General features: G+C 39.0%; 1 protein-coding gene across 2 annotated transcripts; it reads right to left on the minus strand.

Moving 5' to 3' along the window:
* Nucleotides 1–1,611: 1,611 nt before the first annotated feature.
* mtmr9 (myotubularin related protein 9) lies at nt 1,612–14,081 on the minus strand. Of its 2 annotated transcripts, none has more exons than XM_079255206.1 (11): nt 14,033–14,081; nt 13,535–13,719; nt 11,815–11,923; nt 11,593–11,718; nt 11,293–11,466; nt 10,968–11,185; nt 10,648–10,809; nt 10,390–10,531; nt 9,968–10,188; nt 7,417–7,568; nt 1,612–3,397 (listed from the first exon to the last, which is right to left on the minus strand). In XM_079255206.1, exons 2-11 carry the CDS (start codon nt 13,714–13,716, stop codon nt 3,231–3,233), a joined length of 1,653 nt encoding a protein of 550 aa, XP_079111332.1. In that variant the 5' UTR covers nt 13,717–13,719; nt 14,033–14,081; the 3' UTR covers nt 1,612–3,230. The 2 variants fall into 2 exon arrangements, with proteins under 2 accessions (XP_079111332.1, XP_079111331.1); XM_079255205.1 differs by having other exon boundaries at nt 13,535–13,771; nt 14,033–14,060.
* Nucleotides 14,082–20,114: the final 6,033 nt, after the last annotated feature.

Consider the following 20,114-nt stretch of genomic DNA (forward strand, 5'->3'; position numbering starts at 1 on the left):
ACTTTCTAAACAAGCTATTACAGGAAGAGGAAAATAAATTCCATATCATCTACTGTTGTATCATCTACTGTTCTCCATTACGCTGGATCAGGAATAAGAGTTGGTTCATAGTTTATGTGATGAAGAACACACATCCTCCTTAGGTTTCATATAACAGGACAAAGCAGTAAAAAAAAAAAAGAAAAAAAAAAGATGAATATTTTTAAAAAGTGGTCCTTATCTGATGGCTGTGTCATAAAGCTAAGATCAGGGATAAAACTAGGTTTCAAAAAAGCAATAATACTTAAATGGCTTAAGTGCAGCTTGCCTCCTCCTGACTAGGCCTACAAGGTTCAGGCATATTATTTACTTATAATTTTCTTTTTAATCCCTCTAAATCCAAAAGAAAGACTTTTCAGCAATAATATACTTTAGTTCCTTTAGCCTACTCAGCTATCAGCCTGGACCTTCAGAGGATGGAAAACCAGAAATTATAGTATGTCACATTTAAATTATTCATACATTAAAATGATTAACAGCTGTTTCCAGGTTCTGGATTTTTTTCAAGATTTTCTCTTTTATTGCAGTATTAAGACCCACTTCCTGCAGCTGAAAGAGACTTTGTAGATGTGCGGTGACAGAACTGTGAACTCTGAACAACACATCCATCTGCTATATTTTTTCTACACTACTTCTGACTTTAACAACTAATGCTGCTATTAGTTAAACTAGATTATACATCTAAGATAATCTCACTTTTCATGTTCATTCATTTAGTCTAAAAGTGTCCAAAATCATTTTTGTGACAATTATAATTACAGTCATATTTTCACTGTTATCCAGTGTAGATGATATTGTGGCAATCAGCCATATGGCACGGATCAGTTTATTGTTTAACTGTAGGGAGGGATGAAATGTCATCCAATGTGCTCACTTGGATGAGTGGTAGCGTCATGGTTACACAGGTAGACTTAGGGTTGGAGAGCCCTGGTTCAGGTCTCTGGACAGGTAACAGAGATAAACTACTCTGGGCCTTTGAACAAGGCCCTTAAACCTAACTCCGCTGCATCCATCCATCCATTTTCCTAACCGCTTAGTCCAATTTAGGGTCACGGCAAGCCGGAGCCTATCCCAGCAATCAATGGGCGTACGTATAATTAGCACATATTAAATCTTAGTTATATTTGCAGTAACAAAACCGCAAAAATAGAAAACAGATTTCAAAATTTTTTTTGAAAATGTAACTTTTAATGGCACGAAAACTTAAAAAAACATTTAAATGTCTTGAACAATCAGAATCGTAGCTTTAGCTAATCACAGAAATACATAATCATCAAATATGGTTTACAGTAAGGCATTGCACACAGTTGATAAGTACAACAAAGAAAAAATGTTTGTCTTGATAGCAGTAATATTTTTGCAGATATATATATATATATATATATATATATATATATATATATATATATATATATGTTTTGTTTTTTGTTTTTTTTACCAAAAACAAAAATAAAATTTGGAGATAATAATGAAAGCGTACATTTGTGTTATTATCAACATGTTACATCCTTTTAAACTTATTTCATTAACAAACACACATAAAGCATCAAGGTAAACTTTCATTTAGGCTGAAGGTAGCGATTTAAAGCAAACCCCTTAAATATATATGTAAACTTTTGCTTTAAAATGTAGTTTTATAGTATTTTAGTGTGATTAATACAAAGCATTATTGAGGCAAAGCATTATTAACATATTGAGATAATATTTAAACAAAGTTGACAATTTTGTTACTCACAAACAAGCAAAACTGGTCAAATGGACATATTTTATCTTAACCAGTGGGATGTGTAAAGCTCTCTGAAGAGCACCACTGTGAAGAACACAGAAAAGCATTACTTAAAAGCTTAAGTGCAGCTGTGTTGAATGCTATTTCAATTGCAGGCTTCAAAACATTTGTATTGTTTATGTGGCTTAGCTAAACCTGACTCCCGTCCTGGTTGGTGAGAAAATGACTGTGTTAAGGTGTAAAAATGGGGAGGAGACGCTGACTGTGTCATCAGTATTCATTGTCTGACATGGCAACAGCAGGATGCTTTAAAACTATTCCCAGAATCAGATCAGTGTTTCTAAAACTGGTTCTGGCTTCACAAGCATTTGAAACATAGAAACAAGTTGGCATGCTTTCCACAAAAAGTGCATCAGTTTTCAATGTTTAACAATAAAACTCAGATATGTTGTTTTATCATCAATGGGACTGAAAAAATAACCAGACCTTTAAAAACCAAAATGCAAATCAGTCTGTGAAAAAAAAACTATTAAAAGAGTCAAGTGTCATCCATCACCATAACAACAAGACCTTCAGCAGCATCTTTACACTTTTCCTGCATCATACCCTTTTAGCATATTTCAAAAGTTTTTATGCATAATGAAGCTGAAATGTTAACAGCATTGCTGCAATGAGACTGGATTAAAGCAACTGTTTATGTAATTAAACTATGCAGATTCTGGCAGTTATCAGAATGTGGTGGAAGGAGCTGATAAACAACATGACTTCCAGTATTTTAGCTCAGTATACATGATACAAACCTTCACTGCAGAGTACAGCAGATGATGACCCATCCTACACATTTTATCTCAACATGCTGCAGTCATGTGACATATTACAGCATCCCATATGTTACCATAGTTACTCTGCAGTGCTTCAGTGCCATATACATTCAGCAGGATGTTTAAAAAAAAGTATGAGTCAAGTATGAAAACATATTTTTAACCCCTAAATGGCTTCCTGAAATGCTTCATTAAGGTAAAAGACAAATAGAGAAAAAAATGATTGTGAACAAATCTATATGTATGTAAATGACACAAAATATAAGAGTCTGAGGTCTTAATAAAGATTCTGTTAAGTCAGCAGAGCAGTCAAAATGTAATTTAAGGATTTAAACCAGATTCTCTGTTCATGTACTTCTGAATACAAACTAATATAAAATGACAATGAGATGCACTATTCTCACCGAATTCCCACAAATAATATAACATGGAAAATTGCATGTGTTGACTCCATTGCACTGTTTACAGCGTGAATAATAATAGAAGGAACAATAATAATAAATCCTAGAAATCAAGTTTGATTATGCTTTGAGATGTCTTGAAGTAACCAAAACCATAAAGTGGCACATCTAATTAGTTTGCATTTGTTCATGCAGACACTTCATCCCTTCTTCCACCAGTTTTCACAGCTGTCTGTCAGTCACTCACTCTGGCGTGTGCAACAGAGGGTCTTCTGTTTCCAGCTCGGCCAGCTGCCTGCGCAGGCTGTTCACTTTATTCTGCAGTACCTTGTTGTATTCAACTATATGCACCATTTCATTGTAAGCCTCGTCCAAATACTTGGAGGAGCGGTTCCAGCGAAGGAAAACTCCTGTAACAAAAGAGGGAGTTGAAGCTGTGAGTGATGCACAAGCAACAGAAAATACAGCAAAAGCACAGCTTTGCATGTGTTTATTTTTATCATGAAAAAATATCAATTTAAGATATTTGCATGGAATCCAGAAAAACCGTATCACCAAACTGGAAGTGGTTCCTTTGAGTCACTGAAACTGATACATATCCAGTCAGGCTTGAATTTTAACCTGTTCTTTCAGATTTCTGACATTTCTGCATCAGGGCAATATTAATATGCTTCTCTGTGCAAAAAAAAGTACACAAACTGAACATTTGAGCAACAGGACAGGTCACAGGTCACATGAAAGCACTATTATCTGGCTTAGATTCAATTATTGCTACTCTTTTAGAACAGTCTTCCATCATTAATGGATCAATTCCTTTTTAATGATACATAGCAACAACATGTTTAATGGTAGATGTTAAATGTTTCACTGCCTTCCAAGCTGCTTTGAATGAATGCATTTTAAATGACATGAGTTGACTTTAAGTAATATTACAGAAGAGCAGCGGGATCATAATGGTGGGTGTGGGGCTCACCCAGAGAGAGACTCATATGACTAGAATGTGTAACACTATACAGAAACAACTTGTCAGAGAAAACTGGAGCAAGTTTGTCAAGAAGCAAACCTTTTCTGATCAAATCTCTTGTGCCATTAAAACACACAAATAAAGGTGATTTTATAGACTGAGATCAAAATCAGACTGAGGGCCTGTACAACACTGACTTGCTTATTTTAAATTTAAGACAATAACATCTTTCGATGGTGACTTGCAAAGTTGCGATGCAAGTATTTGATACGTCCAAACTTATGTGACACGATAAGATTTGATCCCCATTAATGTCCACATCAGCCACTAAGAATTTGGGTCTTATAACATGACCCAGAGTTCATTTTCAGGAAAAGTGCTCTGTAAGCAAGATGTCACGTGCACCAGTGAGTTCTCACATGTCTCTCCTCTTCATTTAGAATCAGGATGCAAGTCTAAACCTTATGGCAGCAACGGAGGCCCTTGACGCACACCGCTTTAACCCAATGATCCCTCTTCTGTAAAGATCTTACCAACCCCCATGTTTTTTTTGTTTTTTTTTTACAACTGACTAAGTATGGGTTTCCTCCCATCCCCCCAGAATTTGTTTAGGTCAACTGAGTTCAGACGCCATCAGGGTCATGTCATGCTGCATTTGCTGTAACCTGGAAGTGGCAAGTCAAAATTCTTTTGCTTTTTGCTAAATGTTTCTATCCTAACAGGTAAAACTTCTAGACGCATCATAAGATCGACATTCCATTTGTCCATACGCCACTGAATGCACATGGCTATTAGGAAACAAAATTTAAGGAAAAAGGAAGCAAAAGTCCTTGATGTCATCTGCTAAACGTCTTTTTCAGAGTAATAGAGCAGCACGGTAGCGTTTTACCAACCTGGACCATTCATTCATTTTCTAAACCGCTTAATCCAATTCAGGGTCGCGGGGAAGCTGGAGCCTATCCCAGCTGGCTTTGGGCGACAGGCAGGGTACACCCTGGACAACTCGCCAGTCCATCGCAGGGCCACACAGAGAGACGAACAACCACTCACGCTCACACTCATTCCTAGGGGCAATTTAGAGTAACCAATTAACCTAACATGCATGTCTTTGGATGGTGGGAGGAAGCCGGAGTACCCGGAGAGAACCCACGCATACACGGGGAGAACATGCAAACTCCATACAGAAAGGCCACTGACCAAACCCCTCCCAAGCCAAGGATCGAACCAGTGACCCTCTTGCTAACCACTGTGCCACCGTGCACCAACCTGGACCAGTTCGACACAAAACTCGGGACACAGAAACTGTTGCGGCTAACTGTCCAACGCCATTATCTACTTAGCCGCTGCAGGCTAAACACGGGAGATATTGATGACGTTTGACAGTTAGCCGCAACAATTAGTCAACAAAACGTTTACTCCCAAGCTCACCCCACTTCTGCATCCTTACAGCCAAAACGATGCGCTCAGGTGAGTGCAACTATTTGTAATGTGTGCGTTCACACCCAAAGTGACACACCATCCACCCAAGTGCCAATCAAGTCTGCACACATCAGCATATTCATGACTTATAATATGGCTCCTACAGAAACTGTCCGTTAAACATTTTTTCCAGCATGAGCTCAGTCTGTTGTGTGATCCCTCAGGTTAAGCGTTGCAAATGCTAAGTCCAATTTATGTCCAATTTTAAACCTTAAACACCTGAACTTAGATCCATATATTGCAGTATTTGTTGATACAATACCAGTCAAAAGTTTGGACACACTTTCCCACTGGATTTAATGGGAGAAGTACTATATGTTGCATTGCATGTCCTATCATTAATTCAACAATTAGCAATCACATGTGTATGTAGTTGTCCTCTTATCATCTCATCATATCTCATCTTATCATCCCACCTGAATAAACTTAGTCAAGATTTCATCTTCAGTATTTTTAATTAAAGCTTTTAAGGTCACATCATTGTGTCAAATACTTGCAAATAACCTTGTACAGAGCCTTCTTTTGCTTTAAGCTCACAGAGTGCTGCTATTGTGAGTCCTTCATATTTATGACATATTCATTTAAGAAACCTTACATTTTCATCTATTATGTTACAAAATAGCATTTGGTGCACCAAATTTATAATAGATTAAGTCCATAATTTATAACTTTATAAATATTTTCATGTTATAGTCATTTTAACCTTAATGTTTCAGTATTCACATTGAAGTGACAGCACGGCTGACTGAATTGTCCAAAAGGGTCCCAGCAGTCAAGTCTGTTGCAGGTCTAAGATTAGCTTGCATATGATCACTGGCTGTAAAATGTTCTGCACGGTGATGGGCATCAGCAGACTCAGGTGTCAGTGAATGAATGCCTTGACTTCATCCCATTAGAAGCAGGCAGCAATGCTGATATGGCTCCACTGAAAGGTTTATGAGGCAGGCCGTCACTGAATGTTTGCCATGACACAAACAGAGGTCAGAAAATGTTTGACGTCAGATTGTTGTGCATTTCATACTGACTCAGCATAAAATGTTTTGTACAGTTCAATATTAACTTTAACATAAATGATCTGCTTTGTTAGTTTGGATCTATTTTACTTCACAAAATCTGGAGTTCTGTGCACCTGAATGTTATGATATTTAGACTGCCTTGCTAATTATTCTCACTCAGTTTGACTGATAAGAGATTAATCATTAGAGCCAACAGTGCCCCCTTCTGGTGAGATGTCAGAATGTCTGGATAAAAAAATGTGATTATGTGATTAATACCATTGTTTGTTTGTTTGTTTTAAACATTGACTACTGTGGAATATCATTATTTAACATGAAAATGAACTGAAATCAATATAGAACTGTCTTTGTGTAACAGAGTTTTTCTTTTTTTATCGCCATCTGTTTCAGCCTTTCAAATATGGCTACTTGCCTGAAATCTGAAGTTTATTCCATACATGCTCTTTTTTTTATTATGTTTTGCTCATTTACATCAATCCGGAGTGCATTATCAGGATAATTATTAGGGGTGGGAAAATCAAATCGAAAAATCGGAACTCGGGATTTTTTTTTTTAAAAATTGATTTTTTAAAAAATAAATAAAATAATGCACTATAATTTTTTTTGTCATTTTCATTGTTTTATTAATCTTTTTACTTGTCTTCTTGGGCATTATAGCAGCAGAATGATGATCTGGCTCCTGTGTTGTTTTTTCCTAACTTAAATCAAGAGAAATTACGAGCAAAAAGAATTTAATCTACAAAAATCATCAATATTGAACAATTTTGAGAATTGCAATTTAAATCGAATCGGCACCCAAAAAATCAGAATCGAATCAAATCGGGACAAAAGCATATCGTCACAGCCCTAATAATTATAAACTCTATTCAATAGATTAAAAGCACCTGAGCTCACTTTTGTTGTAGGAAATGTTTTCTACAAGGGTCAGCTTAAAATCTGAGTAACTGCATGTTGTGTGTTTGCGGTTTACCTTCCCACAGCAGGAGGCTCTGAGGGGCCACAGACGGCCAGATAACAAGACTGTTGGGTTCATAGAGAGGGTTGGTCAGATGCTCCAGCTCCTGTGGTCTATTCATCCATGACCAAAGGGAGACAGTCTTCTCGGGCAGAGACAGTTTGGCCCTGTATAAACGTAAACATGTGTTTGATTAACCAACAAGAGCAGGAAATGATTACTTTTTAAACAGCCGCCTTGCAACCTGAAGACTCTTCAAGGTAGCCCTGCATATGACACTCGGCACTGCACTGTGTGTTATTTCTTTTGTTTATTTATGTGTGTCTGGACACCCAGACCTCATCACTCTCAGCAGGGGGATGAGCTCCTAAACATTAAGCAGCTCACTATAGACATTTTCTAACTTTTGGCTGATGAAGCAGCAGCTCTCTGTGAACTGTGGAGGAGACACAGACAGGGGAAAGGAGCCAGCGCACTTATGATGCTCAAAGAGTGGGGCTTCTGCACTACACGCCCGGCAAATATGCTCACTAATATTTGCTCTCTCCCTAATAAGATGGATCAGCTGCTTAACAGGAACGTTGTTCCTCCGTCTCAGACCATGCACCATAGCCCCCAGGCTGTCACCTGGTGCAAGCATCAGGGCACTACATACACAAAGGTTGGTAAACAGATGCCACGGTGCTTTGCTTACACTGCATCTCAGATCTGCAGTTCCTCATTCTGAACTGCAAGACTTTTATTTACTGAACGAGTTTTCTTCCTTCTTCATATTATTTATTACTTCCTCCAATAGATAATACATCCACTGGCAGAAAAATCCTTGTATGTGTTCACATACTTGGCAAAAACACTGATTCTGAGTCTGATATTCAAGCAGCACTCATAATTTTCTTTTCTCTAATAAAAAAAAAAAGGGGGGGAGTCTTTGAAATTATATATTTTTTATCTTGTAGAAAAACAAAGAAATACACTACTCACAAAAAGTTAGGGATATTTGGCTTTCAGGTGAAATTTATGGAAAATGCAATATGTTCATGCTACAGTGATATAATATAAAAGTAAGACATTTAAGTAGAAGGATGCACTACTGATTTCCTCATCTCAAAAAATTCATTCAACACAAAAGGTAACAACAATGGTAGTTACACCACAATATCTCGTCATGTGCCCTTGAGCATCAATTACAGCTTGACAACGACGTCTCATGCTGTTCACAAGGCAACTTATTGCCTGCTGAGGCATGGCATCCCACTCTTCTTGAAGGGCAGCCCTCAGGTCATTGAGGTTCTGGGGTGCAGGGTTTCGAGCCTCTACACGACGGCTCAGCTGATCCCACAGGTTTTCAATGGGATTCAGGTCTGGAGAGAGTGCAGGCCATTCCATTTGAGGTACACCAGTCTCCAACAGCCGTTCCCTGATGATGCGGCCTCGATGAGCAGGAGCATTGTCGTCCATGAAGATGAAATTAGGCCTGTGCTGTTCATGTAGGGGCACAATCACTGGATTAATGATGTTATTCAGGTAGTATGGGCTTGTCACTGTACCATTCACAAAGTGTAGGGCAGTTCTGTACCAAGTGGACACCCCTGTCCACACTGTAACACCGCCACCACCAAAAGCTGGCCTGGTGACAACAGGGGCTGATGCATAGCGCTCTCCCTGACGTCTCCAACATCGTTGCCGGCCATCATTTCTGCTCAGTGTGAATCGACTTTCATCAGAGAACAGCACTGAGGCCCACTGGTTCCTCGTCCAGCGTAAATGCTCCCTGGCCCATGCAAGACGATGATGCCTGTACCTGGTGGTGTGGTCAGGTACCCGTGCAGGTCGTCTAGCACGCAGACCACGCTGATGGAAACGGTTTCGAATGGTCTGACGTGACACTTGGGTGCCTCTCACCTCTCTTAAACGTGCCTGGAGTTGAGTGGCATTCATCATCCGGTTTCTCAGGGCAGTGTTCACAATGTAGCGGTCATCAGCACGGGATGTGGCCAAAGGACGACCACTTCTAGGCCTTTCTGTGACTCTTCCAGTCTCTCGATATCTCTGTTGCAACCTGCTGATGACACTCTGTGACACTACAAGCTCAGTGGCCACTTCTGTCTGAGAACGTCCTGTTTGAAGCATCGCAATGGCAAGGGACTGTTGTTCCATTGTTAGGTGTCGTCTTGGTCTCATGATGTCAAAATGCGAACAGCATGATGAGGACAACTGTTTAAACACCAGCTCTAATTGAACCAGGACATTTATTGGTCAATTCAAGGATCACACACATGCCGTGATTTTTGCCGTTAAGCTCCTTGTTAGAGAACAGCAACTTGTGCAAAATTTATTGAAACATTTAACAGTTGGACATGTGCATTTAAAAGCTTAGAGAAGATCACATTAAGTTCACCTGTACAGGTTTAAATGCATTTTAGGCTTGTTGTGAAATTTCACCCAAAAGCCAAATATCCCTAACTTTTTGTGAGTAGTGTATGTTAATCACATAAACTACAAGCTTTTGATAGCTCTGCTTAAGAAAGCTGAAGCTGAAATAAGCAAACAGTCTATTTGAACTTACCTGTCAGCTGCATTGTTGCAGAGGAAAGTACCAAACTTAGAGGCATAGGCGTGTTCAAAGAGAAGCACTAAGAAGCTTTCACCGAACTCAAAGGAACAGGGAAACTGGTGAAGGATCTGCCACACACAATCCAAGAAAAGGAGGAAGACAGGCGCTTCTTGGCGAGGCTTGCTGTTGGAGAAGGCAGACTGGGCGCAGCGTTGCTGGAACGGGTGTCCCGCCTTGGAAGATGGACCAAAAGGGAGTTTAGCCAATGAAGGTAAGTACTAAAACCATGTCCAAAGAAAAATCTAAATCCTTATTGGATGTTTCTGTAACTTAACTGTAGCAAAAACTGTCTCATTAAAGACACTTTTAATGTCTGCCGTTGAAAATGAGGTCCCCCTTAATAAGACGTTGCATCAAAGGTCAATGAAGCTCACCTGTAGCCACTCTCGCTCCACCAGGCCCTGGAAGCCCTTAATGGTCCTGCAAGCTGGATCAAGGATGATCTGAGCCAAGGAGGTTACCTGCAGAGTAGAGTCTGTCCCTTCTGTTCCGTGAACCAGCACAGATGCGCCCTCCCTAGAACAGATACACACATGATCATCGTTTCAACAGTGTTACCTGCTTTTCTAAGTTAGTTTATATCAGTCCTGACAGCAGAGCAAAAAGAGCAAAGGAAACACCAGTCCCCTCACCTGTCGATGCACTGGGCAGCCAGGCAGGCAGTGGTGAGGATCTCCTTCACATGAGTCTGCCAGTTGGAGGCCTCTAGCTTGCTTAACCAGCGGTCCATGCTATGGGACTGATCGCTGCATGCCTCCACCAGTTTAATCAGGCTGTCCTGGAGCACATTTGACCTGGAAATCCCAGAATTATATTAACAATGCTGGCAACAAAACTGACAACTTACAGTATTAACGTCAAACAAACACTTTCAAAAGCATTGGCTACTTGTCTTAGTATGCAACTTCCAAACAAGACAAAACTGTACAAGAATCCTGCCATAAATGCTCACCTTTCAATGGCCTTGTGGATCTTCCTCCACTGTGGGTAGCTTCCCTCAGACTCAAATCCCCCACCTCGAGCTTTGGCCTGCTGAGCAACATTGATAGTGCGTGTATCGATGATGTATCCCCGCTTTCCTGGTCTCAGAGTAGCATTGATCAGCTTCTCGTCTTCCTTGCATCGTCGCCCGTTGGTGCCTGTCAGTGGCTGTCCTGCTCGCATCATCACCTGAAAAGGGAAAGTGATCAAGTCTTTAAAAAAAAAAAAAAATCATGCCATGAAACGACTTGTGAAATAAACAGAAGGAAAGATTTGGTTATTTTACACTTGCTCACCATGCCGTTCTTCTTGTGGTAGTAGCTGAGTACTGGAAAACGGCCACCGTGACGGAAAGTAGCAACTTTCTTCAGTGATTCATCATCAATGTCTTTGGGGACAGCCACTAGAGGGGGGTATGATGGACACACACTGAAGTCCTTGTTGACCTCACTCAGTCTCCACTCATCTGTCTGAGAGAGACAATGTTTCATGTTAAAAGAGGGGATGATGAAGCAGTGAAGGCTCACAGTCCTGGGTTTAGCGAACATTATTCTGAAGTCACAATCATAGTTTATGACCTCTGATCACATTCATACCATGGACTCCAACTCTTTAAAGGCATCCTGTGGGAGAAATGAATTCCATCCATCCTCTATGACTTCAAACATGGGCCGATAGAAGAACGGATACATCAGGGAGATGGAATCAAGTGTGGACAAAGCCTTCAGAGAAATGAGAAATATATTCAGTATTTTACCAGATGTAAAGACAAAAAAGCAGCTAAACAAACTTTAACAGATAAGATTTAGTTGCTTTACCTCAATAGAGCAGGCAATGTTAAGACATTCCTCCATGCCAGGAATGTCAAGCTGAATGACCCGCAGGTCTTTGCATTTGACTATGATGCTTCCCAAGGATCCCACAAATCTAAAAGACAAGGTCCATATTGGTTTTAAAAGGCAAGCACTGCAGAGTGTGTATATGTCAAGGTGATTGATGGCTAACAAAAGCTCAAAATGTCCAGATTTGATCACTTCGAGATTAATAAGAGTCCCACTGTGTAGAATATATATAGTTCAACGGTGCTATAAAAAATAATTGTTGATTTGGCTTTACATTTAGACCTTTTTTTTTTTTTTTTTTTTTTTACAGCCAGTGGTTGATACTTAATCTGGATGTGCAGTTCCCCTTGCAACAGTCAACCAAAAGAAAAACAACCACACTCTGCCGGTCAGTAGGGAGAATGTAACTTCCAGTCACAAATGTTTCAGTTCCTCAAAACACTTCCATTTTAAGTAAATCAAGGCAGTGAATAAAAAGACTCAGAAATATCTAACACTGGTTATAATAATTGAAAGAAGATTTACTGCTTTTCAAGCCTCTTTAGTAATTTCCACTCACACATAGTGGACAACCCCACAAAGAAAGAGATTTGCCATAGCTTCTTCTATGGGAAAATAGACCCAAAAAAGACCCAAAGCTGAACATCATCTGGCTCTTATTTTACACATTTTGTTATACAGATAGTTGACTGAATACAAGCATCCATTCTTAATGAGACACATTTTTAATATTACTTTTGCAAATGGTGTCCTCATAACCTCATTAACAAAGTAATACTTCTCACCATGTTGTTTTCTTGTGTGATTGAATGATGCAGCACATTAAGAACATATGAGGTAAAGAATGTAAGAAGTTCTTTCTGTACTGCATCCTGGGAACACTGTAGTCTCACCACAACAAACCCGCATTAGCATGAGCTGCTGCTGCAAAGATTCGTCTAACTGCAGTTGGATTCTGTTTGAAATGTGTTTATGCTTGCCTGAACACCAACACGGTGGCTTAGGTGGGAGGAGTAGATACTCCAATAATCACTTGATCAATGACTTGTTCTGCGGTATTCCTGCCCTCACGTTAAAATGTTTAGCTGCAAATGATGAAACCATTTTTTGCAGGCATGTGCATGGAAAAAAACATTAGTGCTGCATAAATGTGTGTGCTGTATGTAGCTAGTGCAAAGCACTTTACATTAGACTTAAATTATTCTCACATATAACTTACAATCCATTCCCCATCAGGCCGTGAAAAATATTCTCACACATCTGTCACTTACATAACATTTTATATTAAGACAAAGGAAAAAATGTTAACCAAAGGGTCACTATTAGAAACATTGCAGCCTAATGGTCAGATATGACTATACAAGTTGCACTGACATACATAATTAATATGAATATTCTCACTAGGCTTTCTCACTGTTTATTAGTTGTTTGAGCCTATACATGACCAGCTCACTTGAATCTCTTGATATAATAAATAATAATTGTTTTCACTTAGGGGCACATACAAAAATGTAACCTAGTGAATGCCTAGCTTTTTTTTTTCTTAACAAGGTTATTTATTAGAAATAATCTCAAACTGATGTGTCTGTAAAATGTCCTGAAATGACGCTGTTGTGAAGTGGCGCTACACAAATAAAGCTGAATTGAACTGAAAAACATTGACACTTTGACACCACTAAAGTATAACGAGTGTCACCTTTTTTCAATGGAGTCAATGTTTGAATGAAGCAGCCATAACTCCTCTGTGTTGTCCTGTCTGGAGGAGAGAATCAGGTGATGGCCAGTCAAACAGAGAGTACCCTCCACGGTGGGCATGAAAGGCCGGTACAGGACAACCCCGTCAACTCTGGGTGTCTTTATCAGTTCTGCAAACTCCATGATCTGACCAGGCAGAAAAAAACTGCTTTTATTTGATGTCTTTGGTTTTCTTGTGCTGCGGATAAAGAAAAATGTGAAGCAGGCTGATATCAGTTCGCAGTAAAGTAATGAATGCAGAAATCTGTTAGCTTGTTTCAGGAAATGAAATGGCTAACGTTAGCTAGCAGCCTAGTTGTTACAAAGATAGAAAAGTTCATTAATACAAATTTCGTCATTTTAAAATTACCATCGCAATGTCAACATTAGCTAGTCTAGAAATGCATAGCGCAACCGTGAACGTTTTTCACTGATGATAAGAGATTTTTCATACAAGTACCTGACAATCCCGTTTTTGGTTGTTAAGACTGGTACGTTGGCAAAAACACGCCGACTGGAAACAACTACCGTGCGAAGTTGAATTCTTAACCATTTTCATAAAAGATTAAGCATTTAATCTTTTCTAAAAATGTAAACAATTCACCTCTACTCATTTGATCGTATTTCAACATTAGTTATTATGGGTTGAATACAAAAAACATTCAATTAATCTGGTAGAGCGAGACACTAAGTGAATATGACAAAATTTCGAACAGTAAAACCATGACACTTACGCAGGTGATTATTTACACGAGGCCATAATGTTAATAGACTTCAGTACACTAAATACCAAAGTCAGCTTTATTTTAATATAATTAATAATATGAGAGTTTTTCCTTAAATATATAGAAGACTCTTCGCTAGAAGGAATTGTAATTTACAGAAAAATCGCATGATATCTGTAATAATCTAGGCGACTTGAAAGCACAATAAATACATTTTCACATTTTGTTTTTACGTGGAAATCTCTCTTGTTAATGTTTATTTAAAAATATACCACGTTGTTTGATAATTGCTTATTTTAACTGACACTAGGTGGTGGCATTGCAACATTGCTGACATATTTTTTTCCTCATCAGAGTCCCTAATGGCATGTCACACGGTCATGCAAAGAAAAGCATTCATTCATTCATTCATTCATTCATTCATTCATTTTCTAAATCGCTTAATCCAATTCAGGGTCGCAGGGAAGCTGGAGCCTATCCCAGCTAGCTTTGGGCGACAGGCAGGGTGCAAAGAAAAGCAATTAACGTTAAAAGAAACACAGATTAAAACAATAAAAGTAACAAAAAATTTGATCATTTAATAATGGAGGTTTTCCTTAAACTGTGCATTTGACCTATTTTGATGCACAATGATAGGGGATAAGTTGACTTGAACCTTTGATAGATCCTGATTTATTGTGCAGGAAACTTTAAAGTCACTTTTTCCCCACTATGAAGGTATTTACATTTGGAGTCTAGCTTGGATCCCTGAACACCACTGGAGATTAACTCCAAAGAAAGAGCCTACAGCAGGAAAAAGCAGCTGCCTGCGGGTACTGTCTTAGGTCTCAGTATGGTAAGGATGCCTGTGCACTGAGACTCTAAAGCACATGAAGGAACACACATCGACCTTGAATGACTGACTCCCTAAAGAGGTGAACACTTTTGGAAGAAGCAGAAGAACAAAAGCAGATGGGTTGGCCGAAGCTTTTGTAGTTTAGTTCATTTTTTAAATCTTTTACAGCACTATGAGTGTGTGTTATGTGTCTAAGCTTCAGAGTTGATGGCTATACGTGGACTTTTCCAGTCCATGTAATACAGAATGTTTTAAAGGCACCAAGGTTCAGCTCAATGATAAAGACCAATGTTGCTTTTAAAGCTAAATAAATGCCTTTTATCTGAGAAAAATAAGCTTTTCTCTGGTGATTTAAAAGAAAGGCTGATACAAATAACCCTCAAAGAAAATACTCTCTTCACAGCCTAAGATGGATATAATGCAGCAACCTAATAGAGTGCTTGGACAAATACACTGGTGTAAAGAAGATTATTAACTTAAGTATCTCTTATACTAGACTGAGTAGAGAAAAAAAACCTTTACATTCCTGTGCTGAAGACATAAAAATAACATGAAATGTAATTAACTCAAAAGGATTTCAAATATAGTAGCTCTGTGCATAACTAAACAATGTGTTTCCACTGAAAGTGTGTGGATGTCACTGAACAACTGTGTTCAAACCTGGGTCCCAAAATGTTTTCTGTCATCATTTTATAGATCAAATGTTGACATTTACTGATGAGTTCCGAACATTTGAGAACAGTCTGGGGAATTTTGGCACAGACGATTAGTACGCACATCATTGCTCACTCAAGCTTTTTATTCAGTTTTTGATTAAGATCTTTTCATCTATGATTCACAGCTTTCCGTTCACCTTTTGTTCTGGTGTGGTTTGTTTGTTCTAATTCCTGTTTATGGTGTGTTATTTTGAGCATGTCCGGTGAATCAGAGTAGTCAAGGCAGATGATAATGACTTAAATGTGGGTGCTGAGTCTTAATACCAAAGAAATATTGTCTTGTTGGCTCTGAAGCTTTGAAAAGCCTATTCAATATCTCACCAAACTGGCAATGCTAAAACAATGACGTGTCAGATTATTTTCTCTTTATAGCTTTAAATAGTATCAAATTATGTTGTTCTTCCTAACTATTTCTGGGAGATACATACCTCCACAACAGCTATAGTTACTGCCCTCCACAACTGAGAGAAACACTGTAAAAGTTTATGAACCTCTTAAAATTCACTTTACTAGTTAGTTTCTATTAGATGATATGCCATATTGTGCACCATAACATCCCAACATGCTTTCCCTATTTGAATTTTTTAAGGTCTAAGATCTAATTTTGTTTTCTTTTTAATCACATTCTTGGATTTAAGGCCTATTTAACTTAATAGAAAGGCACAAAAACAGATAAAAAAAACAAAACAAAACAAAACACAAAAAACCTTTTTTTCTGAGGGTTTGTTTGCAATGCCTTACATACATAAATTTAATTTTTTTTGGTAGGTTTACCATTTTCTTTCTCTGGAATAACCCGTAATCCAAACATAATATTTAGCAATGAGCTAAGTTGAAAATCAAATCATCCAAACTTTTCATTAGAATACTTTTTTTCAAGAGTGAAACATGCATTTTCCCCTTGAAGTCCCCTTCACCTGTGTTAGTGTAAATATTACTGTTGTAAAAACATGTTTTATAAGTAACAGGAGGGTTCAGAAGAATTGTCCCTGAAGCATCCTGATTTGCTTCTCAGCTAAAAATACATGTTTGATCTATTTGGCGAGGCAGTCAGTTCTACAAAGGAACAGCATGGAGAATGTCTTGTGCTGATTCCCCATCATGTGCCACATCTTTACATCATCATTTCTTATAACATTATTGTTTTCTGCTTGGTGTTAGAGTCTCTACCGCTGTTTTGCTGCTGGGGTTTATCGTCTACATCAAGACGACGTTGACATATTCAGAAGCTGATGTTTTGACTGCTAGCATCTAAGTCATAGCAGTACTCCAAATATCAGGCAGGCACACTGACACATGTTAACACAGTGCCTCTATGTGAAGACTTCCTTATGGAGATCTGCAGACCTAAATTAATTTAGTTTTGGAAAGTTTTTATGATGTAACCAAATGGAGAGGAAACTTAATAGCTGTTTCTCATTCATTGCATTATTTTCAAAGCTGTTGGTTAAAACCAATATTTAGTGTTTTGCAATATATTCACTTAAATATTTTTTAAAGCTATATTGGATCTTTATTTTTATTCATTAGCAAGAATACATGAAATAGTTTGGGCTCATCATGACATCTGAAATAAACAGCAACCTGATGAATGATAATTTCTGCATTATTGCTAATGGCAACACAAAATGGAAAAAAACAAACAAACTGCAATTGACATTTGTCATTGCTGCTTTTATTGAAGTTCACAACCTAAAATAGCCTTACCCACAATGCATCACTGATTTACTCCTCTAGATGCAGAATTTACAATTGAGGAGCTGGTCTCTCGATTTCTTGTCCATGGGTGGGAATCATACACACTCTTCTTTAAACCAGCCTCATCTCTTCCTTGAAAGCCCTTGCAGCACCTGCTTTATTCCTGCTTCAATATTCAACAACTGTCTCCCAAAGGCTGCAAAATAACCACTTCGGGCCTGCTCGGACCTCCAGAGCATCAGACCTGAGTATGCATGCAGTGTTCTTCTTAAAAGACCTTGTAGAGACTGAAGACCATCAAAGGAAGAGGAGAAAATGAAGAATACTCAGATGGAGTGAGTTTTGATCTGATGATGCAGCCCATCTCTTACACACAGCCATATCCCTAGTGTATATTCAATCACATTAAAAGATCCTGTTTCAGTTATTTGACCTTAAGGAGCAGCTATTGTCTGATTATTTTAATGCAGCATCAAATTTACTAACATATGACTCATTGTTATTGATTTACAATAGGGTATACAAGTTACTAAATATATCAAATTACAGCTGCCCCCGAAATAAATGATTACACGAATGCCCACCTCTGGGAGAAACAGTGTCAGTCAAGACAATGTCAGGCTTTTTAGTTGAGAATGGATGTAGTGTGAGGGAAAGCATTTTAAACGGAGAGTTCTCACTGAGACAGAAAGAGAGTTGTCGAGATTCAGCACTGGACAGCTCCCATCAAATCCAAACAGGCAGAGCTGAGCGGAGTTGGGGAGCAGCGGGGGTGAAGCGAGCATGAACCAATCAATCTCATGCTGGATGTGACCCTGCATGGCAGCTCGGTAGGCACAGTCTAATCACAGGCGTCGAGCTTGCAGCGGACTCACCAGCTCTTTGCTCACACATGCAGCCCAGGGAGGGGGAGCGCCACTTCACAGCAAATGCTTAACCCCTTGACTGCTACTCAGAACAAAAGAAATCGTGCAGGACAGAGATAAGGCCTACATGCCTTTTGGTAATCAACTGAATTTGACATAAAGATCAATTCTTTTCATTAATGCAGGATATTTTGTGTTGAAGACGATGACGATGTTTGATTTCAGTAGTTGTGTTGGCGATTAAACTAATACTGGTGTTTGCTTATCAAAAGCTTTATCAGTTTAGCTTTTTTTTCCCACATATATGCTGTCCATCAAGAACACAGCACTCAAACACTAAATAAATTCCAAGTAACACCTAATTTCAATTTTCTCCATTGTTTCATTTAAACATAGAAATGAAACAGAAAACAATTAATCCCAAACTTGTTTTAACTGCAGCAACTTATAAAGTAGAGCAATACAAGTAATAATTGTGTGTGCATATATTCTGTTTCATATGTATATTTGTATTAGTTCATTGACGTTGCAGTCATTTATCTATGGATCAGGAATTGTCACAGCATGTCGGTCAGGTTGAAGTTTGGACTTTGCGACCATTTGGAACGTTTCTTTACTTTTTCAGCCCTTCTCTTTCAGGCTTCTGTGCCTTGGATTATTGTTTTGCTGTAAGAACAAGTTTTAACAGACAGATTATTCATATTCTACTCGAGAAAACTTAGTAGGAACTCAGGGTCGACTCACAGCCAAGTCCATAACAAGCCCGAGCCATCCCTTCTCCAACACGGCGCGTGACAATAGATAAAAAGTACTGTGCCACAAAATTTGGCACTGAACTTTCAAGCTAAACATCTGCAACTTTTTTGTCTCTTCTTAGGAAATTGTTAAAGGAATCTTGTGGCGTTTTTTTGGGGGGATTTACCTTTGCGCTTTAAAATGCGCTGTCATGTTCTTTAAACATGAGGCATTCTCTTGGAAACTCTTAGAAATAGTTTCACACCACCTTTTATAATGCGAACACGATACCTTTTTTTTTAAACTTATGCAGTAGTTTAGGGGTTGTGACTTGCTATTGGTTTCCCCACACTGTGTCACGGACTGTTTTAAAAGTCTAAACAAGAAAAAAAAAACATATTTTGGTGGCAAAGAGGCAGGCTGCGTGTATTAATCACCCTAATCATGCAGTCCTCCTCTGTAAGAGCGTCAAATGAGACACTAGATGGCAACCAAGCAGGATGGGAGGTGTATGTGGTGATTGTGTGTGTGTGTGTGTGTGAAGCGCAGAGGTGGGGAATGAATTACGTCGGCGCGGGACAGCGGAGAGACGGACGGTCTGCTCGAGGTTCTGCGCTGCGCAGCCGGAGGCGGGCAGCGCAGAGGGGGGAAACAACTGCAGGGAAGAAGATAAATGCAAGGGCAAAAACTATCCGATCACAGCTGGATGCTCGACTTACATATGAAAAAGTCTGAAGTTGAAAACTAGATCACTGTAAACCAGTTGAGAGTAGATCTGCAGTGGAGGGCCAGAAGAGATGAGCTGCGTCGGTGGCGACGGCGGTGCGCTATTTGGGGCCAGAAGCGACGGCGACGCACTGACACCCAGCTTTTAGATGGCTCTATCATTTGGGGTGCAAAACAGGTGTCAGGGAAGTGTCGTCACGAACCCCGGAAGCCGGAGGAGGTGGGAACATCAGAGGGAAAG

The sequence above is a fragment of the Telmatherina bonti genome (genome assembly GCF_933228915.1).
Source record: "Telmatherina bonti genome assembly, chromosome: 16".
Lineage (NCBI taxonomy): Eukaryota > Metazoa > Chordata > Actinopteri > Atheriniformes > Telmatherinidae > Telmatherina > Telmatherina bonti.

What these genes read in the sequence shown, in the direction of transcription:
- mtmr9 (XM_079255206.1), bottom strand. Translation starts at nt 13,716, where the DNA reads ATGGAGTTTGCAGAACTGATAAAGACACCCAGAGTTGACGGGGTTGTC. An exon ending in TGGAGCGAGAGTGGCTACAG is followed by an intron (nt 10,189 to 10,389) that starts GTGAGCTTCATT and finishes CCATCTTCCAAG; the next exon opens with GCGGGACACCCGTTCCAGCA. An exon ending in GAGCCTCCTGCTGTGGGAAG is followed by an intron (nt 3,398 to 7,416) that starts GTAAACCGCAAA and finishes CTTTTGTTACAG; the next exon opens with GAGTTTTCCTTCGCTGGAAC.